Source organism: Harpia harpyja, chromosome Z (genome assembly GCF_026419915.1).
Source record: "Harpia harpyja isolate bHarHar1 chromosome Z, bHarHar1 primary haplotype, whole genome shotgun sequence".
Lineage (NCBI taxonomy): Eukaryota > Metazoa > Chordata > Aves > Accipitriformes > Accipitridae > Harpia > Harpia harpyja.
Genome location: NC_068969.1, coordinates 20,802,209 through 20,827,815, shown reverse-complemented (window position 1 = coordinate 20,827,815; position 25,607 = coordinate 20,802,209). Strand labels below are relative to the sequence as shown.

The following is a 25,607-nucleotide window of genomic DNA, read 5'->3' as shown; positions in this document are numbered from 1 at the left end:
TCCCCAACACATGACTTGCCTCTACCCCTTCCACTTTACTATTTTAAAGTTCTCTCCATAGGTTCATGACTTTTAAAGTTATGTAGATCATATCTTGCAGCCTCCTCTGCTCTACTTTTTTCCAGGTCACTTTGATGTTGCCTTCCTGTGCAGTGTTTGAGAACAGACATAGTCTTCGTCCTCGTGACAGACTTGACTCCAGAGACCAAGAACTTCTGCAAAATGCCACCAACAGCATGCAGACACAGTTTGAGCATTAACATTTACCAGCCAAGGCCCCAGAAGGGTGTATATTCCAGTAAGAAGCCAACCCCTTGAGCAATATAAAAGGCCTGCCAAGGACAGCCAAGTAAAACCAGATGCAGTGGGTTGGAAAGATACAGAATTGTAGTCACACTGGCAGGCAGTGTGAGATGAGAAAATATGGAGAGGACAAGGAAACGAGTGGAGAAATGAAAGAATAAATAAAAGAAGAGCAACAGGGAGAGAACTGACATGGGCAGTATGAAAAAGCATATGACAAGCAGGCTATATAGGAAAATAAAGGAAGGCAGGCATCAGTTCAAAAAGGAGAAAAATGGGTTTTACACATATACGCCCAAATTACTGCTAGCTGTAACACTGTTGTCTACATCACAGGTAATTCAGCAGTTAGGATCTGCTAGACAAGAATGAATGATCTCCAAATGTTTGGAAAATATGAAAGTGTGAATCATAGCATTTGACTATACAAAAAACCACAACCAACCAAACAAAAAAACCCCAAAAAACAAAAACTATGACCTTACCATTATTACCTACAGTTTTACCCTTACTTTTGCCATTGGCCTGAATGGTGCCACCCTATTTCAGTCTGTTTGTCTTCAATAAACTCCTGATAATTGCGTATGTGTTAACATTACACAGTAGAGGTCAATACCGTACTTTTATATGATAACTGAGGCAAATACTAAAGGAATGGCAAATGTACAACTTAAATTTCGGCAACTTGAAAGAGCTTTGCATGCTTCCTGAAATAATTCCTAACACCAGTTCAGTACACTAACCTTTGCCTTTAGAATAGCTATAGTCAGATAAATCATTTAACTCTACCATCAAGGCTGTTACCTTTGGCTTTTTCCATTACTTTCTATCTTGTTATTCAATGACTTAAATCAGTCACTAGAGCCCACTTCATCAAGCTTCAATAATCTATAAACCAACTACTTATACCATGATTTTTTCATGATTTTTCACCAGTCAGCCCAGTTTTCTCTACAAACATTACTGAATTTCTCTTTACAATGGGGGGGGGGGGGGGGGGGGGGGAGGCAATTTCCATAGTGGCTAATGAAAAAAGTATCGGAAGGCATAAAGCTATTGCAGAGTAACAACCACATCTTTAGGTAATACCTGCCTTCGGAAAAAATAAATCAGTCTTCAGAGACTAGGCTAAAGGGACAGGCTTTGGAGCTTCAGTTACTTGAGGCCATAGCAGTGCACATCCACTCTGACTGCGTATAGCCAGAAACACAATGCAGAGCAACCAGGATCTTATCTAAACACGTCTCAGGGAGACAGAACCAGTCTGCTCTTCCCACAATGTCTCTTAGCTACAGTTCTGATGATCAAACAACAGACTGGGTAGGAAAAGCACCTCCCATCCCCAGTATACAGCTGTTGAAGTAGCAAATGTCCAGAAGGTCCTTGCAGCAAATTTTTGAACATGCAGGATGCTGGGTGCAGTCACAGTCATAGTTCGCAAATGGTAAGAAGGTTTTGCATTGGCCTGAAGTAGCATAGATGAAGTCTCCCTGACTTTACGGCACAAGGTCCTTTACAAAGAGCAGTTATTTTACCTAGAGTATGGAAAAATCTTGTAGCCTTTATAAATGCTGTCTAATGGAAAATTAATTAGCAGAACACGAAGAGTAGGTGTGGGAGCAATCTCATCATGTCCTCATTGTTATAAAGCAATGTACAAACATACAGTGTAAGCCATTATATTGAAAACAATCATCCTCCTAAAATAGCCTGCAGCAGCAAACAGCTACAGAAAGGGATTTGTTACCAATCATATAACACTCTGTACTAGTTACTAGTCAGATCTTCTCCTGATGTTTAGCAGGATACTCTGCTTTGCAGTTTGGGAGAAAGCCTTGATCCTAAATAAATTGCTAAGCTTTCAGCCTCCTAGTTTAGCTGCATGGTGAAAAAGATGAGCTGCAGTGAAAGAGAAGGGAGAAGAGAAGCAATACCCGTGGAACTGCTGTTCAGACCATTTTCAAAATTTTATTCCCATTGCAATATCAATGGAAATTTGCATAGAGAGGTATAAAACTGTAGCAATTCTGATTAATTCTGGAGCTAGCCACATCAACACATTTTTTGGAAAAAATAGGGGGATGACATTAAAAGGATTCCTGCCCCTCTCCCAACTCCTTTCCTGGGGGAAGGCTTGGTCCAAAGGAGCCACACAGTGGACCTGGGAGACTGGCATGTTTAGTTCATGGACCTCAGCTCTGTTTCTGACATGTGTCTGGACGGGCTGTCGATAGCTGTTAGTCATCTTACCCTACTTCAGGCCCTGCACGTGTCTGTATTCCTTTATGTATACACTAGGTTTGGGAACAAAGTGTGTAGGACTTTAACTAGTAGAAGTATGAAAAACAAGTGAGAAAGAGCGACCTTAAATAGTGGAGTTTGTGACCTTGCGGCTGTCCCTGAAACCGTTTAACGCAGATACAAATACAGATCTCCGAGGCCACAAACACATCATGGCTCCCACATGGGACCAGCCTCACTCTCCACCGGAGTCTCCTCACCTCCTGGAGGATGTCAACCGCTCCCTCTGGAGCCTCCTTTTGTTTCCTTCTCTTTTCTATATGACACCCACAGCATTTCCTAGGACAGAAATCTCCATCCCCATCTCCAGCCCCTCATTATCAAAGCTGCCAATCCTACTCACAGACGTATGCCCTGGAGAGGGAAAATTAGCCATATGCTGAATGTGGAGCACAGTCCTCATTTCAAACTTGACTTACTTGGATATCCACACCGGTCTTCTGCTCCAAACCATCTTCTCTGCTCCGAAATCTGAAGTTTCAGCCTCATTAGTAAGTCCTAAAAACCCAAACAAATAAGAAATAGTCTCCTTCATGCTCCTGGGGACTCATCCGTTATATTACTAGGCCTGATTGCAAACGTTAAGACCATTTTTATATTAATGTCCTTGAAAATTGTCCTTGTTTTGTTTTTAATTAAAATATAGCATTAGCTGTATTATTATCATCACTTTGCTAATTTTTCTGACAACACATTTTCCTTGCATTTTTATGTGGCATCCTAGTTAACAAAATATTTTCTTTTTCAAAACTAGTTATTTCGGAAATAAAAAATGTAAGCATCTATTTCAATACAATTTTAAGAAAAAAATGTACAGAAAATCTACATTTTGCATTTAGGAATTGTAAAAAACTGTGGACAATACTTCCTCATAATGACCTGTTTCTAACTTTTTACAGTGACAACAAATTTGACATTTCAAGGGGTTTTCAGAAAATTCTCCTTTTATTTTTTCAGTCACATCTAGTATTTATATTAAAAACTGTTTTGCCAAGAGGCTCACATTCTGTCACTGACAAACGTAGCAGAGACTGCCAAAATAAAAAGATACAACTTTTCTTCATTTTGGAACCTTTGTCAAAGTTCAGAAAAGATCTTAGAAACACCAACTATACTTTCAAACTAAATGTCTAAAATGTTAATGAAATTTCAGGGCATACTTAATATTGCAAAACCACAAAGAAAAAAAGAAAAGAAAGGAGCTGGAAGCTGCCTAGATCAAAACATTTGAAAAACAAAAATAAGGCTAAAACTGAAACAGTTATGAGAGCTACACAAAATGGTTTTCATTAGTGCAAGATAGCTATGAATATTAATATTTAACAATGTAATTTGAATGGATCTGGCGCAGCATCTTGTGCAGTAGGACTACACTCAAGTTCTAGGGTGTTCTAAGCACAAATACAGTTTTTGAAAGCTCCTGACACTCCACATCATTGCACAATTAGAGAGTTACATAAAACAGCCATAGTGGAGAGGCCTTGGGGGTCTCTGTACCCACTCAGCCATGACTCCTGAAGAAATTTAGAGCTCCCAAAGGACTCTGCTCATGCAAAAAGGAAGAGTCTTCATACCTTCAAGTGTGTTTTGGTTTTTTTTAAGCAGAAAAAAACCCCAAACCTCCTCACGTTTAAGAAATGGTACCTTTTGTCTCTTAACAGCAAAACTGGGTTTGTTTAATAGCTAGGATGTACCTTCTTTCTTTTTCTGAATTGAGTGACTGGTCTCCAGAATACACACAACTCCATCACTTGCACCATTTTGAATTAAGAGTAAATATTGATGCATATTAATGAGAAAACAATGGCTTGACCTAGGGTAACCTTCTTAGCATATGACTTATTAATCCACTGACTGTCTAATTCAATGGGGACTAAATTCTTAAGACCTTTGAGCATTAATATTAATCAAAACTTTAACTTGTATCAAGAGCTTTCCACACTGGCTTAAGAGTTCCCTGATTCTAGCACTCCCCTGGCAAGAATGTCACTGACTTAAGGTCCCTGAAATAGAAACATTAGGGATTTGGGATGAGATCTCTAGCTGCATGCACACTTCAGGTTTTCTGATGTGGGATGTTTCCTACAGACATCTTTAGTTTCTATCACCTGTAGAATCTGTGATCTTTCAAACTCACTATTTCTCCAAAATGTCACTGTGATGTTATTGCACATCTCTGTATCGGCTGAGACAAACAGTTGCAATACACCAAGCAGAACACTGCTGTAAAATCCTCCTGTATTAAATCTTTGAACACTTGAAGTATACAACTTTTTCGAGCTCTCGTTCAGCTCCCAGAGTTGAATGAAGAGCACACAGACTAAAGAGCAGTTCTCAAACTTTCCCATCAAAGTCCAGACCGCAGCAAAACATTTTCAACCTGCATACCCAGTTTGATGCTTATCCTAGCCTGATCATACAAAGTTTATTTTAAAAAGGATTAAATTTACTTTTATAACAGTATTTTAAATCACATGCATAAATTATTATTAATTTTCTAAAACTGCACACAACTTTTTTCAAGTAGCACATTCCAGACACTCACCATATTTGCTTCTTTTCAGCAAGCAAATTTTGTCATGTCCCTGCTTTAACTTCACAAAGGCCTGTTACACCTCTCTACCCATGGCTTCACTTTATCCCAACTCCTTTCTCAACAAGAAATAAGGAAATAAATCTTTGAAATCTGTGCTTACTATTTCTAAGTACTAGAACCTCCTTTTTAAAAACTTGTGTTTTAAGGCAATAGAAATTCCACAGAAAATCCAACAGCACTGAAATAAAAAGGCTTCCTTAAGCCACTACCATTTTCCAAAATACCTTGACTATCCCCCCCCCCCCCCCCAAAAAAAAAGGCCAAAAGCTCAACTGGGATCACATTAAAGGTCATCAAGCCCAGAATCCTGTCTCTAAGAGCAATCAGGTGGGGATACTCATCTTGCACAGATAATGGCCTGGTCTGTTTGCAGCGATTCTCTCCTGGCTTCTGGCAATCAGTAATTTAGAAACTTCTAGAGACAGAGGTCAGTAGCAACAGCTGGACTTACCATCCAAAGATGCTCTACACCCTCCCTGAACCCATATATAGCTGTGGTCTCTACAATATCCTGCTGTAGTACTCATCAGGCAAGATAGCATTCTCCTAACCTTTTTTTTTGCTTTTCTATCCTGGGGCTCAGCTGACCCAGAATTTAAGTATTTTTTACTTAACAGACTGGGCTTTCCATAAGGCTTCTGGTTTTGAACTAAGACATATGTTTTAAAAGGGAATTTTTCCTTAGTTTGTAAAAATGTAAATAGTGCTGTAAATACATAAGCAGGGCAACTGTTTACCTAAGAAATAGTGGATGATCAAAAAAGCCTGCTTGCCAAATACACCTTGTGCAAGTATTAAGAACTGTTTATTTTGGAAATGGTACAGAAGCATCCTGAGATAAAGCAGTGTTGCTGATGTGGAAAAAATGGAACATTCCACATTATTCATGATCGTTCTGCCAGTACGAAAAGTGAATTAATTTCCATTCCTGTTCTTGAAAACAGGACTATTTTTCACATTTTAAGAGAAAAGGGTTGGACTTAAAGACTTTTGGAGATGCCTCCATGTGAACACACAGTTATGGATAAATACAGCTTCACCTCTTTTTCAGGGGGCCAAACTGTCAATTAAGGGCAATCCAAAGGCTCTCAGATTTGTCAGCTAAATACAATCCCAAACACACCTACCCATGCAAAATGCCGCATGTGTGAGTACTGTCTGACAGGTCTGCAACATCCGTGTGCATGGAAAATGGGGAAAAGATGCTCAGCAATTTGTCTTCACTGAGCACCCTCTCTTCTCTGAGACGTGGACTGACCTCCACTATTACTGAATTCATTGTACAAACTCCTACAGAATATGCCTCTAAATTATGGCTTGCATTTTATATCCCACCCATTACCATTGAGTTAATTACAGTCTGGATTTAAACACTATTATTACTTACAACGTGTAAGATGTGTGAAAGGGAATTAGGCATATATAATGTCAGTTCTCTCTGTCTAAATTGTTTAAATAAGGGAGGAAAAGACAAAGAAATTATATAGTACAGAATGTGGTGTCTACATCATAATTTCATACCTACTGCACGTTTTTGTATTGCTGAGGATATTCAAAGATGCAGCATTTGTGGCCATAGGACTGGATACTGAATGCTTTCTGGGATGTAGCCTCCACCGAAATTTGGAATCCTTGTGTAGTTTCAGGCAAGCAGTGGTCAGGTCTGGGCCTCAGTCTTGTACACATATCACAGACTTACTCATAAAAAGCAACTGCTCCCAAAACTGGCTCCAATATCAAGTGAAGAACAGCTCAGGAAAAGCAGAATTCAATTTCTAGCACTCAGCTAAAGACTTACTGAATTACAATGGGCACTTCTATTATCCCGCATTTCATTAAGCCCAGTCTTAAAACATGGCTAATTCTCCCCTACCACAAAGAGGATTGTTCATAATAAAATGTATAATAAATAACTTCAAGACTCTTAGATATTGTAGTGGTGAATTAATGTAACTATTCAGACAAAGAGCGCTCAACACGGCTGACTGATCAAATTTCCTAAAAAGCCCCAGAAGTAAGAGTATTATTTTATATTTTTCTCTATCCATATTAATATAGGAATGTATACTTATAGACAAAATTCTTGTGGACCTTGCCTCTCAATTATTCATAAATAAAATACAAACTCTACTATGACTTTAGTTATGTAAAGAGATGAGGAGAAGGAAGCCAGTTATGAAATAGGCTCAAATGATGCCAGTCCTTCAAGTATGTGTTTGAAAACAGCTAGATTTCTGAGACAGTGAAATAGATCTTAAGCAACTACACACAAATATGTATGGAACGTCAAGAAAGGATGCTCACGTGCTGTCTTTTACTTCTTGCTTAAATGTTTCTTCTGGAACAGAGGGATTTGATTCGGATTTTTGATGCAGCTTGTTCTGTTGCTAATACATAATTTACTTCTAAGCATCCGTTTCAATATTGTATCGACCTTCTACTTGTATATGTAAAACCCTGAAATCCTAGCTCAACTGCCGAGACAGAGTCCAGCCTTTTGCAAAATACTTAATATAAATGTCATATAAACCATTATAATTATGAACCGCCTCTACTGTGGTTGATACGGACTACACTCTACCATTACAAGATTGAGATTTTCTTTGGTCCACATTCATCAGCTCTTCTGTGTATCTTCTATTAATGCAAACTTATATTTCTACCAGCAGTAAAAATAAAGGATTGAGGCAAGTTTACTTGAATTTTAATGATAGGAGCTACACAGATAGGTAAACACGTAAAACATACATAGTACAAGAAAGGTCATAAAATGTCATAGAATACAGAATGTTTCAAATTTATAACTCTGTACAGTGCTTCAGTGCTTGGCAATGAACAGAATGTTGAGAAGATCTTGACATTTTAAATACATTTTAATTATACTGCACATATTCTAAATACATTAAATGTATTTTAAATATGCCCAGGACCACTGTGAGTTTCAGTTTCCAAAAGGCTCCAACCAAGGCTCACAAGGCTTCAAAAGGCTCATGAACTAAGTGCATGAGGAAGACCGTGTTACATTGGACATGCCCTATTAACCTTAGGGGTTTCATCAGAGTCAAATAAGGCAGAAGAATGACACAGATGATTGCCAGGGAGAGGGATTCGACTCTTTCTCTGTATTACCTAATGGTTTCTACTTTTTTAAAGGCAAACTGATGTAAAAAAAAAAAAACAACAGGTTTCTTGCAAAGATCCCATCATCAAGTGTAAAATGATGCTAACCTTTATGAACAAAAGGCAAACGAAGATGAATAAGTACTTCCAATCAAATTGCATTTGATTTTCTGTGAGACTGGAAACTTCACAGCAGCAGAAAAAAAAAAAACCCAGACTGAATGAAACCTGCTGCAAAAACCTTAGTTTTGCAGACCTTTGAGAGTTGGCATTGTGATGTGCTACATCCCAAAGTACAAACTGCCATGCCCTCACCCTTCTTATGACAGGATAGAAAAACCAAATGACAGAGCCCTAATGGTTCAGTAATGGTCCCACCCCAGTGCGCTACCTCTGATGATGAGAGAACTGACTAAATAAATATGACCTTCCTTAGCTGTGGCAATGTAATTTCAGCCCTGGTGGCAATACAGTGGAAACCAAACCTCTTTTCAGTTTCAAACCTCAGCCTTTGAAAATAACATTAAAGGCTCATGTTGAGAGGCTGCTTGTTAAACATTTTTTTTCCAAGGGAGAACTGAAACGTAAATGTCTCTAGTAGGGAGAGCTCCATTTGTGCCTTCTCTTGTTGATGACGGCAGCAGGGAGAGGGGAACTTCAATTCCCTGTCAGCAGTCCAAACTGTAGTCTCAATGCAAGACTGCAGTGGCCTTCAAAAGTTTTAATTTGTAAATAAGGTATCTATTCCTACATAAACGTCACATTAAAGTATATCACAGAATTCAGCACACCAGTTGCCTAGCCATGACTCCAAATGAAAACGTTATTCAAGTTCTTGCCCATATTTTCCATCCAAATATTTGTATAGTTTCAAATAGCCTAAGGAACCTGGTACTGACATCATTCTCGCTGGAATCAATGAGAGCTCTGCCTCTGGCTTCAACAGGAATGGCCTCAAGCATCCTGTAGCGACAACTTTGAAATACTAAACCAAAACTGCTATGGCTATGGTGGAAGGAAGTCATGTATTTCTATTTCTATTTACAACCACCGTGAATGCATGAGGCAATTTATAAACTCATGTAAAGAAGGTCGTAAGACGGCGGTCACACGGGGCGTGAATTTAGAGCAGTTATCTTAAAACAGCCTATTCAGAAATAGTTGCACTGATGGATTTCCCCACCAGACAAGGTCTGATACAGCATGAACACCAACGCTCAAGTCGCTCATTCGTACTATGTGCATCCCCAGACCATATAATCTGAAGTTTTATTTCAGATAAAATGCCCATGGAAAAGAATAGATGCCATGATTAGTAACAGCTATCCAAGCTTTTGTGACAAACTGCAAAACAACGGTGTCCTACTAGTGAAGCGTACCAACATTACAGACAAAGCATGGAGAATCAGCCGAGTGTGCGGCTGGTGGTCCAGGTGGTTGGAGGGAGGAAAGAGATGCAGCGTTGCAGCAAGGGAAATGGTAAGAGACACTGGTGAGAAGAGGAATCCTGAGGAGGCAGAGATGAGAAAGAGGAGAAAGAGGAAAAAAGCAGTGAAGCACAAGAAGAAATTATGGGAATCGCTACTATAGAGCAAATAGAATAGTCAGAAAGTAATATAAATGAATTAATTAGACTTTATCACCATGGCCCTGTACTGCACATGACCTTCAGATGGAGTTAACAGAAAACCTACATGCACAGTCCTATATTACATCTTTTTTTTTCACTTTTTTTTTGTTTAAAAGGAACAAATCGGTAAAAAATTCCTTAGCTAGGTATATAACCCTGAATATGTGATGCACGCTTTCTTCAGTAGGGCGATGTACGCAGCCAAAAGCAACCTTAAGCTTTATGGAACATTAATAATGAGAACGAAATGAGCACTACAGATGGAATTCGTATTTGAGAAGTGAAAACCCTTAATACTAAAAACTACTTGCCTGAGACTGAATTGGGAACATAGTTGTGTAGCCACTAGTCTGTTACTTTCTAAAGGTCGCTAACAGACAAACAATCATCCCAGACGTTCAGAAAATCATTTTACCGTGGTATAACAGGCATATACTAAAGGTCATTTGAAACTGAAGTTTCTAGTTGGGCTTCTACTTTGCCGTAAAGCAAAACACCTTAAAAGAACAACTGCGCTGGTACGTGGCTTTAGCGCATGTGAGAATTCTGCTCCACCATCCACAATGAACAAAGCTGTTCTCTTTTATTACTTTTTTCAGTACTTGAGTATCTGCCTTGTCAGAGAAATTGTTTTTGCCTAATTTTGCCTTTGTCTGGTACTTCAGGTGTGGTCTGGCTAGCTTTTTATAGCATATTCCGGAGTGCTTTTAAATCATCTCCAGGCAGAAACAGATTATCAAAAGCGGTAACCTTTTCTGACCTCCCTCGCTTACATCCAAGTGGCATTAATGGGACATTAACAGGCTACGCAAACGCAGGAAAAACGGATCCCTTTTCCACAGGGACAGGAGCAGCGCCGGCAGGCTGTTCTGTTCGCACTTTTTTCTCCTCGGTAGCGTACGGGTGTCTCACCGAGGAGGTGAATTTCAGCCAGTCCAGCTCCCTTCCCAAAAGTCCCCCACGTCGGCGTGTCCCCCAGCCAACGTGCCCCAGGACTCTCCCTCGAGCGAGCCGTCCCGTTTGTCACCGGCTGCACGTTAAGCGTGACGACAGTTCCCCCCCCTTCCCCTCCACTCCCACCGCTTCCCCGCGACCGTCCCCTTTCCCCCCCCACCCCACCCCGCATCCCGCCCGTCCCTTCTGCTCGCCAAGCCTCCCCCCGACCGGGAAGCCCCCCTCCCCAGGCACGCCTCGCGCCCCTTCGCCCCATCCCCGGGCTCCCCGGTTACCTGCCACCGCACGGGGCGGGAGCGGGGGGGGGGGGGGGGGGCTGACGGTGGACCCGGACCGGAGCCCACTCCGCCCCCCCCCGGACCTCCTCTCCCCGAAACAAAGGCACCCTTGTCCCTCGCCGCGCCGCCGACCCGCGGGGGGACCCCCGGGGCGTCCCGGGTGGGCGGGGCCGGGGCGGGCCCCGGGGCGGGCAGCGCGCGGCGGCGCTCTGCGCAGGCGGCGGGCGAGGAGGGGCCGGGACCGGCGGGACACGGCGGCGGCGGGGCCGGGGCGGACGCTCCCTCCCCAGGAGCGGCGGGGACAGAGCGGCCGCGGAGGCTTCCCGGCACCGCTGCGGGCTGGGCTCGGGGCCGGAGCTCCTGCTCGGGCGGCGGGGATAGCGGGCGGGTATTTATTTATTATTATTTTGTGGCTCGCCCGTCGCGTCTCCGCACTTCGGTTCGCTTTGGCCGGGCTTTTTTTTTCTTTTTTATATTCTCCCCCCCCCACACGCACCACACCTTTTTCGCGTGTTTTTGGCAAAGCGGAAGGAGGATGGGGTTCGAGCTGGATCGCTTCAACGGGGACGTGGATCCCGACTTCAAATGCAATCTGTGCAACAAAGTTCTGGAGGACCCGCTGACCACCCCCTGCGGCCACGTCTTCTGCGCCGGCTGCGTGCTGCCCTGGGTGGTGCAGCAGGGCAGCTGCCCCGTGAACTGCCAGCGCATCTCCACCAAGGAGCTCAACCACGTCCTGCCCCTGAAGAGCCTCATCCTCAAGCTGGACATCAAGTGCGACAACCACGCGCGGGGCTGCGAGGCGGTGGTGCCGCTGCAGCACCTGGGCGAGCACGCCGAGACCTGCGACTTCTCCCCCGCCAAGTGCCGCAACCGCGGCTGCCGCCAGGTGCTCAACCTCCGCGACGTGGAGGTTCACATGCGGGAGCGCTGCGAGGCGCGGCCCGCCGGCCTCTGCGAGCAGGGCTGCGGCTTGATGCTCACCCACGGCGAGCGCCGGGCCGGCGGACACGGCTGCCTCCGCGCCCTCCGCGCCCACGGAGCCGCGCTGCAGGCGCGGGCGGCGGCGCTGGAGAAGGCGCTGAAGAAGGAGGCGTTGCGAGCCGGCAAGCGGGAGCAGTCGTTGCTGTCGCGACTGGCGGCGGCGCAGCTGGAGCTGCAGGTGACGGCGCTGCGATACCAGAAGCGCTTCACGCAGTACAGCGCCCGCCTCGACGCCCTGGCCCGCGCCCGCGCCGCCTCGCCCGGCAAGGTAAGCGGCCGCGGCGTGCCCGCCGGGGGAGAGGCTTCCCCACTGGCGGGAAGAGGGAAGGAGGGAGTCGGCGTGGTCCCGTCCCCCGCCCTCCTCAGGCGCCCCTCAGCAGCGGCGTCGGGCCGCCCCAAGGGCTCGGCGGGGCGGGAGAGACGTTCCCGCCTGGCTCTCGGCGGGTTTCTGAGGAAAAAGGGGCGGCGGCGGGCGGACACCCACCCACCCACCCACCCACCCACGGCGCCCTCGGCCCTGAGAGGGCTCTCCCCGCCCGGCCCCGGGGGCGGGGGGGGTGGCCGCTGTGGGTAAGCGGGAGTTGTCCCGCGGAGCCCGCCCGGCCCCCAGAGCCTTTGAAGTATCTGAGCTTTGGCTTTTAGGAGCCGTCATATACCGGTTTGTGTAGATGTCTTTTTTTTTCTCGTGTGACTGTCGTTGGTATCTGGACCCCATATGGCAACTCACACATCAAAATACCAAGGTCACGGTGTTACTATGATTTTTTTTTTTTTTTTCTTGGTTCACTCCCAGAAGAAACCTCGAAACAGCAAAAATTGGAATTTCCAGGGCTGGAAATGGTATTAAACCACCAGAAATCGACTCCCAGGAGTAACACTAAGCGGAGTGAATTGGAAGAGGCTGTTGTGACCCAATGCTTTCCAGACCCTTAGCTCACCTAGCGCCCCAGAATATGGCTTCCTCCAAAACGTGGGCTTTAAGATTAACTGTTACGCAACTCGGACACCTTGCCAGCTATTTCACGATCCCAGGCCATCATCGTTGTAACATCCGTGTCCGCATATGAGGCATCAGCTCTGTACTCACGGTTTTTTTCCCCAGAGTCACACAGGGTTCTTTAAAAGCTCAATTTAGGAGGAGAAAAATTAACTTGACTTCCACCCCTCAAAATCAGACCATTTATAAAATGACCAGAATCAAAAGCCAGAGCTACAACAATCCCTAAGTTTTAATTGGAATGAGGCTCCCCAGCGAGGGAAGCCCCAGAAGCCAATTATCTTTTAAATGAAGACATTCAAAGTCCTCCCTGTGACCTGGAATGTGCTACCACAGACACAGCAGTATTAAACTGTTCAAAACTGTCAAACATCTGTATTCACACCTTTGGTAATGTTGAGGCTCTAAAAGCTGTGTAACTTCATGTTAGAGTCTCTCATTTTTTCTTTTTTTTTTTTCTCCTTTTTTTCCTTTTAGAAATCCAGGACAAAAAACCCACCATGTTTTGCTAACTCAAAACAGAATATTTTAATACTAAATGTACTCTTCTAACTTCTGGCACTACTGGGCGTGGCGCTGGTTAAAATCTTAGTAAAACTATTAAAATAAATCGGGGGTTCAAATTCGTGTCAAGATTCAGGACAGTTCTCTCTCCTCCTTTTCCTACAGCCCCCTGTACTTTGCAGTGGCATGCTGCAGAGCTTTCTGCTCCCGCAGCTTAGCACACAGCTGCCTCTGCTCCCTCTCGCGTTGCTGATGATAGGAAAGCCCTCCATACAGTCCTGCTGTCGGAAATCATCTCGCTGAATCTCGACCTCGTCTCTGATCTGATCTTAACAGCACACCTTTATTCTCACACTGCCTCTCCTTCTTTTCTTTGTGGCTAGTGTTGATAATGTTGGCTTTGCATTTTATTTAGCTCTGCAGAGTGTAGTGAGCTGCTACCAGCATGAAAGGCACTACTTCAGATAGTTGTAGATGTGCATGGTACATAGTTTCCAGCAAGACTTTTTATCAAATTTATGGATACAGCTGGCCAAGACGACTGTGCTTGTTTTCAGCCGTATTACAAAAGGCTGTTATACAGTTTTCTGAAGCAGCGCCTAATCTGAAGAAAGCTGGAAGGTGTCATGTCACCACAGACTTGTGGTCTAGCGGTCAATCAATTACATGTCTTTCACAGCATTTTGGGCAGCTTTCCAGTACTAACAGCTTTAGTCTGCCCAGCTCCCAAAGAAGTACAATCAGGAAACTTGCATCTTTGTGCACTAGAGAGTTTTTTTAAAAGACCCATGGTAATCACCTAGCGCAGGGGATGCTTTACCAATTTGGGGCTGTGGCACGCTTCCAAGTTTTTACTCTGGGGTTATTTTCTCAGAGAGGCAAGCATAGACTGTGCAGCGTGCGATGCAGATTGTAACACTCAGCAGGGCCTACATACTTGCCTAAGGATTAGGTCCCTGAAAACATGGATTACGTGTATAATAATGTGGAATAACTGATTTCAATTTCAGAAGCAATTGCGTATTCAAAGCATGCAGTGCCTTTGCTATCATTATTTAATTATGATCATTATTCATGTTTCATGTATTTTGTTATAAGACGTAATTGTTCAGTCTATGTTAAAACACAAGCAGGCCTAGCACTAACAAACTGGATTCATAGGTTAGATGTGGTGATTGCAAAACTTACTGTAGGATGTTCTGGCTCCTCAGGAGATGAAGAAAAAGGATCTTCTGACTTCCCTGCTTGATGGTTTCTTGTTGCTACAGATGTAGAACCAATCTGGAATAAATCAGATGATATGACCTCTAAGTCAAAACAGAAGAAATGCCCATGTACAGTTCTGTTTAAATGCTTAGTTAAAGGGGAAATATGATGTTGAAGGACATTACGCCATTCATGAAAGGCCCAAGTGTGTGGTCTTTTTGCTGCTGCAAACTTTTTCAGCAGCTTTGGAGACCCAGGTCTGGGTTTGCCTTAGCATAGACTTCCTTCATGATACTGGATGAACCACATAGCTTTCCTGTGCTTCCATCTCGCATTTCTGAAGTGAGTTTCATAACACTGCCATACCTATATTTTATATACACACTCATCTGTAAATATCTCACAATAAGTCCCTTAAACAGATAGATGTGCCTTAAGTGACTCCAGTTGTGTTTTCCACATGTATTCTTTGCCACTGAGGGAGCATTTTGGTTTTACTGTGCATTTACTGGATGTCTGATCTGTGCTTATTCCAAAAGACAAATTTGAAGGTTTATTCAGAGAGTGACTGTTTATTCCTTGATGGGAAGAGGTGAGGCTTATTGTGAACGAGCTTGAGGAGGGAGTGGTAGGGAAGGTGGTGTGTCTTACTCAAAATTAGTATTTCCTTTGATCAGACACGTCAATCCTGAAACCTCAAAGTCTAAATAATCAAGAAAAACCTCATACTATTCAAACAATGCTTAATCCTTGCTGAAACATACCACTGTTCACACCTATTGATAAGCTGATCTGGTCATTCCTTTATGTACACAGCCGTCAAAGTCCTCTGGGAAGAAATGAGCAAGGGAGAATCAGCAGCAGTTCATGGTGCTGGCTGCAGCCCGCGGTGGAAGCCCTTCTGCGGTCCTGACGACCAAAGGCAGGGACAGACTTTCAGTAAATGTATCAGACACGCAGGAACCAGTTTACAATCTGGTATTTAGGACCTCTGGTTTAATACCTCTGTGGAGGTGGTAACACAAGTTTTAGTGCTATAAAAACCAGATGAAATCCTTTAAAACAAGATGATATTTTTTTCTCTGACTGTCCCCAAGCAGGATCTGCCGGGCTGGTCCTGGCAGCCCTTTCGCCAGTAAACGAGGAGCTGAAGTGCCTCCTGTAATGAAGACAGACCTTCTTAGCCACAGCACTACCAAAGAAATTAGTCTTCCAATGTCTAAAGGGAAAGGCAGTCTGTTAGCTCCACATTACTCAGCTGGGAAGTACAGTAATTTCAAGAATTACGTTTAAGAGTTCTGTTCAGCTGTGGGAATACAACATGCCAGTAACCATCAGGTCTGCTGCCGAACCAGATGACGGGGCAGGGCTGGATGCTGGCCACTGCATTTCCACAGTTACCTCACTGTTTAATGATTGTTTTGCTGGAACGCGAGACATGTTAGGGGGGAAAAGAAAGGCAGAGCCCTGGGAAAATCATTTGCATCGTGGCTTCCTTATGAAGCAAGGGAGGTTGTTAAAGAAATTGTTAAGACTTGAGACATGAATCTGCAAAAGTAACCAAGCGTTAAAGCAAACGTGCTGCTGCCTCCCTAGTGCCGGGGCAGTTCGGCGCAGATGGTGGGATTAGCACTTTGCAGTGGCATGTGGGTTGTGCTCTGTAACACGACTCTGTTGCCGCGGAGAAGATAGAGACAGTGTACAAATCCGTCAGAACTGGCTGGAAAGTTTCTTTAAAACCCCCATGGATGTTCTTCAGGAGTACCTACAAAAAACTGCGTTAGGCGTTTCCCCCCTCCCCCAATTTTTGACTCATTCAAACCCACCTGCTTTAATACTTGTTCTGCTAGGCATAAAAGCATCAAATCATAGCCACGTAAGGAAGCTTTAATGAAAACATTCGATTCTAATTACTGAAAGTGTCTTGAGAGCAATGTTGTAATTGTTTCTTGATTGTCCTAATTGATTTGCCTTCTTAAAAAGGCATAATAGGGGAAGTAAACAGTGGCGCTAGCATGTCCTTTTCTTTCAAATCCTGAACCATCAGTCCGTGAAAGTGGCCTCACAGGACTAGAAATTTGTTCCTTGAAATCCTGTCTGAGGTCTGGGTCTGAAGACTTGCAGGGAAATAGCCTTTACTTCATTTTTCAGTCCTCTTCTGGGTACCTGATTCTCACTGATGCCGAGTGTAGGCAAATTCAAATAAAACCAGTCAGAGTTTATTCATGTTTCTCTGTATCAGATCCAAGTCTATTTATTATTCAACCTGCAGGAAAGATAATGATCGCAAACTGACGTGAAAATTGTAAAGCAAATTTTCAGGTGGAGTATGTTGGTGCAGCTCCACTGTGGTAGAGCTCTGAGCATGTGGTCAGTGGAGCTCTGCCAGTTTACACTGGCTGGGAATTGGGCTTTGTTATCATCCCCAAATCTGTAGGAGTAATTCAGTAATCCGGGATTACTTTGACATTTTTTATGAGTTTAATAGACATTAATATTTGATTGACAACTTCAAATTTACATGTTAGAAGAAAAATGGACAAACTAAAAACATCTGCAGCGAATTACAATGTAACTATTGTAATTTTTGTCATTAATTGGTTATGAAAACCAGACTTGTAAGATAACTTCCTCAAATTTTTTTGTGTTCATAACTTTTTCACCCTTTGGATAAAACAAAAAAAAAGATCTTGGAGGTAGCAAGGTTTATATATATATATATGTATGTATCTGTAGATGCACAACATACCGATCCTATTCTGATTTCCAAAAAAACCCCATTGTTATTCAAATGGCTTTTTGTGGTGTTCTGCTGTTGTCTGTTGTATAGTTTTATAGTGTTGTGCTATAACTAACAGCCACTTGATTGAGATTGAAGTTAGTACATTGTGAGGATTTAGTTGTCTTTAACAGCACATGCACTTACTTTTGTCTTAATGAAAGTTAATAGACCCAAGTAGCACCACTGTGTCATAAATGACATTTTGTATGAGTTTGTATCTGTAGTTAGGAACAAGCTGGCTAAGAGGACAGGATAACAGATAACGTTTACACAGTCCCCCAAATACTACAGGTCCCTCCAGTCTATCCTTGTTCTACATTTTTTGTCCAATCAGAGGACTGAACAGAATTTCTGCAGAGGACTGCAGAATTTCGTATTTCAGGGAATTAACATAATGATTTTCAATGATGGAAGACTTCTGTTTTGCTAGTGTTAAAATTCCAAAGAAGAAAATTATTCATGGCAGGCACTGTGAATAGCATCCTAAGCCTTTTGCAAAATTTGTAGCAGTTTTGTTTAATGCTGTTTTCTGAAACTCACCAGAGAATTTCTGTTGCATAACACTTCATGTTTGATACTGTTTGAAACAATGTCATGTAGCTAGCACGAGAGAGAAGCAACATAAAAATGCAGTCCTAAGATCCAGTCACCCTCAAGCACTGGAAAAGTCAAGAATTTGACTACTGGAATCATGGAGTATTTTACATAACATATCACATATGACTAGGTCAAGTAGTTGCAGGAACCAGTATTACATATAAATATCTTCTGTTGCTGTTAAGTGTCTCACTGAAGATCTCAATAAAAAATACGCATAAATCTTAAAGGGTGGGTTTTACAGAGAAGCGCTGCTGGAGAACGGTGGGGTGGCTGGAGCACGGAGGCTGGGAGCTGCTGACTTTGCTCCTGCAAAGTTGTTCTAAACGTTTGTTTCTAAACTACATGGGGGAAGGAAAATAAGAAATCAACCCAACAAACCTGGATAGAAATATTATCTTATCCTACTTACCAATGCACAAAAATGTTTTGAATATGTTTATCTGTTCTTCATAGGGTGAAGAAACTAAAGCACTGACTCTCGTCCTTCATCGTGACTCTGGCTCTCTTGGATTTAATATTATTGGTGGCCGACCATGCGTGGTATGTTAATTGTTAAAATATGTTTGCCCTTTCCAGTTGGGAAAAGCATGTAGGTCAACACTTAGAGGAAGAATGCTGCTGACAAGCATTTGGTTCTCTTGGGATTCTTTCAGAGCAAATCTTATATTCAGATTTGTATCAGATGTCTATTAACTACACTGTCTTTTCTCTCACAACGTGTTTATTCATGCACATCATCACAGCTAACAACACTAATATTGGTGCAGTGTCATTCCCAAAATGGTGAAACCCATCTTTCCCAGACCATACTGCTTTGAAGATGTTGCACGAGTTCAGGGCCTACAGCTTTAGGCCCTTTACAGTTCATTAAGAAAATGTTATTTACTCTCCTTTCCACCAGAGATTAAGCAGCCCTCTATGCAGGTGAAGGGATGTAACAACCTACTTTTGAATTCTGTGATTTCAGCAGATGTTTCCTGCACCATACACTCACTAATGTATTTTTTTCTGGATGCTTGTTGGCTGGAGCTGCTGCATGTGACTTTAATTAGATCAAGGAGCGGATTATACCTTGTCCTCGTAATTTAGAAAGTATTCAGAACTACTTCTTGGCCGCTCAGAAATCTGCCATTAATCATGATTTATTCCTAGTAAATTCACTTGAAAGTTATTCTTTCTTTATAGTTAGAGTTTTTCAATTTTCTGAGACGTTGTTCTGCACTGGTAGAAGCTGGTGACACAATACACAGGAATATGAAAATACCTTGTTAGGTATAAGTTGTTTTTCATGGTTTTATTTTTAAACCTCCAGAGGAAGAGCTATGCAACTAAAAATAAAAATGCACTGTTGTCTTATGTTTGATGTGCAAGCAGGCTGCCGTCTCACTGGATTTTACATTAAGAATAATTGTAATGACAATTACTACTGAGCTGGCCTAAGTCAGAGGAAAATTATTATCGTGCAACTAATGTACCTGATGGAATTCCATTCCTAGTTGTTTAATCTTTCAAAATGGCAGTATCGGGTGTTCTCATTAGCACAAAGTAATTCCATATTAAGACATCAATAAGAATATTTCTTTCAAATTACATGCACTGTTGTGACATGGACAAGTTTTAGCTGAGGGCAAATTAAGAGTTACTTGAAGGTACAATAATTTTTTTTTTTTTTCGCCCTTAAAGGACAATCAAGATGGTTCATCTAGCGAAGGAATTTTTGTATCAAAAATAGTTGACACAGGGCCTGCTGCTAAGGAAGGAGGGCTACAAATTCATGACAGGATTATTGAGGTATGTGAATACACTATCCAGTCTCTTTTAATAGTGCAAGTTCCATCTCAGGTCTTCAGATGGCATGATGTTTAGTGTGGGTTTAGGAGAAATGTACCGTGGTAAACACTGTCTAGAAGACACGTCTGTTAAAATATGCTTGACTTGATTCAGTGCTGACCTTCATGGCTTTAGGTATAGTTCTGACCTAAATATAGAAACCAGATTATGGATGGTATGTGCATGTCCTGACTTCCTGAGGAGCTAGCATCTATCTGGTATGCCATAGATATTTCTTTTTAAAGCTATTGGAAACTTTTAAGTTATTTAGTTAAAACCATATGTGAAATATCTGTGGTGTAAACCATGATTTTATTTTTCTTGGTATTTAAGACCAAGTTTTGAACAGTTAGAAAAAATTCCGCTCTGCAGTTTCGGTATGGTTTATTATAAACCTGAGTAACTCCCTTAATGTTGTTTGTAAGTTCTTATATTACTCACATTGGAGTCTGAATTTCTTCTCATTTTGCCGAAGTCTTGACCTCAATAAAAAGTCCTTCCTGTGAAAGAGATGGTTGCTTGAAACATTTCTTGCAATTTGCAGCGAGCAAATTTCTTTTTCAGAGAGAGAAAAGGGTTAGTTTCCATGAAGCAAAATGCAGCTGATTGTGAGTCAGTTCCCATTGTTTAGCATTTTACAGTTAAGAAAAAGTATTCTTCACTGTCTTATTTTTGTAAGCTGGAGAAACTTTGAGAGTCTATTGTTCAAAAAGATAAGTGCGGTGTTTGTTGCCAAGGATATCATGGAACAGCCAGCTTCTCTAAGTAATGGAATTCCATTGCTCTTATGTTTTGCAAATGAGCAATAAACAGCTGTTAAGGATTTTCTGTTGGCGGGGGACAATGTGTATTTGCTATTTTCTGTACTGTTATGGTAAATTGTATTCACAATTTAGTAAGGATATAAAATATTAATTAAGTTTCTTCATATGGGAAAGAATGGAGCCACAGTAGCAGAACTATAAGAAGATAAGAAGCTGAGCTGTGAAATGATCCAGAGTTGCTTAAACTATATATATGATGTAACATAATGGTGAAAAGGTCTGGACAATTTTGTGAGAACTATGCAATTTTGTTTGAACTGAAAATTTTCCCATAAGCATGTATTTCCCCAAAGCATATTTGAAAAGCTGACATCCGTTTCTGAAGTAGTACATAGTCACATAAACCAAACAACTGTATGAAAACCAAAACTTTGGAAAATCAAATACCCCAACGTTAGGAAATGTCCTAGGCTCTCTGTGCAAGCCCAGTTCAGTCTCCTTGAGTGTAAGCACTGTAACTCAGTCTGTAATTGCAGTCATACGGCACTTGTCTGTAGAAGTCACCCTTGCTCACGGCACAGGGACAAGGGCAGCTAACCTCCGTGGGCTCTGCAGCATCTACTCTCTGTTGCAAGGGACCTCCCTCCTTACTGATTTTGTGGTTCTTTTGGTGGGTGGGGGGAGGGGGGTGTTCTCTTTTGTTTTTTTACTCCCTCCTTACTGCTCCATTTCTCTACAAGATTAGCATTTGGCAACATTAGCGCAGTCCAGGCTAAGCAACTAAATACCGTTATGCTGGACGCACACTAAGAACCTGAGAAGAACACAGTTGAAGACAGGCTGGGTGAGCTTTTCTGCTGTACTTCTTGGCTGTGTCTCCTCCCTGAGTGGCATCATGCCTATGTGAGCAGTGTTTGTGCAGGGTCTTTTCAAGTTCTATTTTCACATAAGACAAAACCCTTGAAGAAAGACACTAGAGCAATTTGTTGTATTTATAACACACCAAGGGTAGCAGGAACCCATGTGTTGACAAGTCTTTGTTGTGCTGACCACAAACTCATTTTCATATTCACTCTTCTCACCTCTAAATATATGCAAAATGCTGATGAAAATATAGCACATTGCTTCCCAAGAGTTGACTTTGGGTACCTCCACATCAGCATCTGAGTTTGGATTAGGAGTGTCTTCTTGAAGCAAGTCTCTGAATGGTGCCCAGCTAATGCCATTTGATTCCCATTGCGGAGCAGTCTCCAGGTGTACTGACTGCATTTTTTTTAGATAAAATTAATTCATTTAATGCACCCCAGACACTACAGACATCCAGTTCACAGAACAAGACTGAAGTGCTTTAATATAGAGCCCTCAAAATACATGTAGTGTGGACATCAGCTCCTGAAAGCAACTGTTTCATTCTGTATTCTCTGCAATTTCTATTTAATGCATTATATCTAACACTAGTCTGGGTTAAGGAAAAAAGGAGATACCTCCTGCAGGGGATACTGCATCAAGGCATCTAAGTGAGCTTTATCATACTAATATCCAATTATCTTAGATAATTGAAATATCCTGTAAATTATCTAGATGAAAATTAGGTAATGTCCAGTGATAGTGTCCTTCTAGAGACAATTTTTTTTTTTATAACCTTCACAGTGCCAAAGTTTCGATTTGGCAGTTTGGCTGAAAAATCATTTACAGATTTAGCTGTAACTGGCAGGACACAGCTGGAGGACTCAGATGCAACTTGGCATAGAGAGTAGAGCATCTTAGCAGGTCACATTTGCTTTCAAAAGTATGAAAAATTAAAAAGAAACATGGTAACTTAACTATTTAGAACTGAATTTAGCTATCTAGAACTTGACTTGTTCATTCAGTATTAAGGTTTTATGTATCACCAGCATGATTTTAGACTCTTTCACAAAGAACTCTTATTCTAATATAAGCCGATGAGCATAACATTTCTAGAATTAAGTCCAGCATCCATCACAGAGAATTTAGAATGAAGTAAAACATAAATTATTTGATTTCCTTTTGGAAAATGTTCCTTTGCTATGGATCTTCTGGTGGATGCATTCTGGAGCACATAAAATACGAGTGTCATATCTCATTTTCAGAACTGTCACAACGTGTCTTATTACTGAGCAGAGATTAGGCAGTGTAAAATATAGACACGTACATAGTACTGTTTATAGCTGATAGCAAATGCATTGTTATATTGATACTTGCTTGCAAATTCTATGTCCTGACAAATTGATATGGAGATAAACTTTAAATTACGTCACAGATAATTTGTAAACATATTTTCCTTATGCAATTTGGATTTGGATTTCCTGTTCTGCATCTTTTAGAAGGTTAAATGCAAAGCAGTTAATCAGGTTTAAAAATAGTCTTGAATATTCTGTAAAAGCAATTTTTTGGCCCTTTGCATATCATTGACATAATTAATGCCACTGTGAAGTACATGTTTCTACTGTTAAGTGACATACAGCAACATGCATGTTGCATGGTCTGTGCTACTCAGTCTTCAAAGCAGCATGTGACAGAAATACAGAGAAATACCCTTTTCCCCTTGTATTTTGTTTTACAGAATCTGTTAAATAATGATATTTAGTGCTTACATAGGACTATGAAGATTGTGTCATGGCTATTAACTGCTTAAGTATTTCCCCTCACTGTTTAATAATATTTTCCTTACTTTGCAAATGGGTAATCTAGGTATATAATTGGGAAATAACTGTTAGAAGTTCTTGTCAGATTAGGGTTAAAGACTTGGATCTTGGTCTGTTTGTAACTGTTCTGTGTAAACCAATGCTTCTTACCTATATCTGTTTTCAGATCTTTCACCATTACTTTAGAAGTGAGGAAGTAATGATACTACGAGATTTCCTCTGGTTTGACTACATGTTTTTCATGCAGTTCTGTACTTATATGTTAAAAGCAAGCAGCTGATTTAATGCAGCACTAGTGATTTACTGAATTATTGTTAAGATGTTCCGTAGCAAATTGCCACGTTAAAAACATGCTGAAACTATTGATTTTTATGCAAAGGAATTACTGTTCTCATAGATTTCATTTTTGTCAGGGTAACAAAATGGTCCTAATTTCCTCTCTTTACAGAAGTTGGTTCAAGTCCCAGCCATGAATGCCTCCTCTACACAGCTGCTTGGCATTTCTTAAGACAAAATTAGATTTTCAGAGTTTTTATTTTTAAGCACATCAGCTCTGAAAGATTATAAATTAAATATGGCATTCTCTTCTCACTAACTAGTAAACTTAAGTTTGTTTAGCTTCAGGACTGCTTAGAAAGGAGGCGGCTTTTGAAATGCTGACTGCTTGCCACCTTAAAAAGTTTTAAGCACAATTAGGGTACTGTTGAGGTAGTATAAACTGTCACAGCTCCACTGAGACCTTGAGGATTTATGCCACCTGGGACTTGCCCAGTGTTTCATGCTGCTCACAGGAAGGATCATTAGTTTAGGAGTTGAGAACACGTCTTAGTGCATTTGATTGATTTTCCCCAAAGCACCCTCATTTGCTACAAATTATAGGCTGCTTTTCCATTACGTGCATTTCTTCACAGATTACATGTAAGAACAATGAAACTTTTTAGCAAATCTTCTACTGTATATGTACAAACAAAATTTGGAATTTGCTTTCGGTTCCCTGTTCACCCTGTAGTAAGTGCGCTGTTTTGGCAGAGCCACTTTCTGCTCACATGGGGTGGCTAGGTAGCTTTCAGCAAAATTAATTTGGTAGCGGTGTTAAAAACATAGACTCTGAAAAGTCAAATCAGCACAGAGAAAGTACATCAGCCATGCAGCAATGGCAAGAAAGAATGCTCTGGCAAGCGCGTGGCATACCTTTCCCTGTCAATGACACATACGTGCTAAGAAAGACCTGCTGCTGAGGCAAGGATGGCTTCAAAATTGAGTGAACGAATAAACGAAGAAATATTTCATGTGGTCTGCTGGTGTGTGATGGGGTCTAGTTTCTCCACAAGGCTGAGTCTCTGGGCTGAAAGGGTTCAGTGTATTGCCAGTCTGGCTTTCTTGTCAGTACGCAGTTGTCTCAAGCCTGTGTGCCCTGTTCGCTTATCACCGCTCACAGACAGCTCACAGGAGACTTCCACAAATGATCAGTAAATAAAATTATTAACTGAACACGGCCGTCAATTTCTCATTTGCTGGTGAGCACTTTTTAAAATTATGCCAGCTTTAGTAGGATAAACCTAAGCCTATAGCTACTTACAGGAAACTTAAAGCTAGCACTAGCTGAACTCTGCCAAGCATATAGGTTAAACAGAATTTTTTCATTGTCGTGAATGGAAGAGTTCAGCTCTGCAAACAAGATTTCCTGTGCAGCTACATACACTTAGGAATTAATTTTCTAGAAGAAAACATTTTCAGACAGTGACTTAAAATTGGCTGTTCAAGTTCCTGCCAGGACGCGCAAGCACATTAGAATATTTGTGGAGAGCAAACACAACGGGGCAGTGAGTGCAGCTATAGCGGAGTCAGCTTTTTTTAGAGTTTATACTCCCAGAAAACTTTCCAAGGCCTTTGTCCATATCTGTTAATGGTATCTTACAAAGCAGCGTCATGCCAGTGCTAAAACATAGATCCCGCAGCGTAGTCAAAAGGGAATAATAACAACCTTAAGAGGAAAATGTAAATGAAAGCAGGCAGCCTTGGTTATCAGTGCATATTTTCCTCTCATAAATTTATTTGCCTGATTTCATACCAGCGCTACAGTCTAAGCTGT

At 41.7% G+C, this 25,607-nt stretch overlaps 1 protein-coding gene and 1 long non-coding RNA gene across 3 annotated transcripts in view; one reads left to right on the top strand and one right to left on the bottom strand.

Annotated features, from left to right (window-relative positions):
• Window positions 1–10,004, bottom strand: part of LOC128136547 (uncharacterized) — a 214,804-nt gene extending 204,800 nt beyond the window's left edge. For both annotated transcript variants that reach the window (XR_008233405.1, XR_008233404.1), the window contains exons 1-2: window positions 9,700–10,004; window positions 3,024–3,102 (exon numbers count right to left, since the gene is read on the bottom strand). This is a non-coding gene — a long non-coding RNA (uncharacterized LOC128136547). The remainder of the gene's footprint in view (window positions 1–3,023; window positions 3,103–9,699) is intronic.
• Window positions 10,005–11,660: 1,656 nt separating this feature from the next.
• The window catches only part of PDZRN3 (PDZ domain containing ring finger 3), a 150,259-nt gene continuing 136,312 nt past the window's right edge, over window positions 11,661–25,607 (top strand). The window contains exons 1-3 of the mRNA XM_052776357.1: window positions 11,661–12,434; window positions 18,709–18,795; window positions 19,939–20,046. Coding sequence (XP_052632317.1) covers window positions 11,718–12,434; window positions 18,709–18,795; window positions 19,939–20,046 — 912 coding nt within the window. The 5' untranslated portion in view covers window positions 11,661–11,717. The remainder of the gene's footprint in view (window positions 12,435–18,708; window positions 18,796–19,938; window positions 20,047–25,607) is intronic.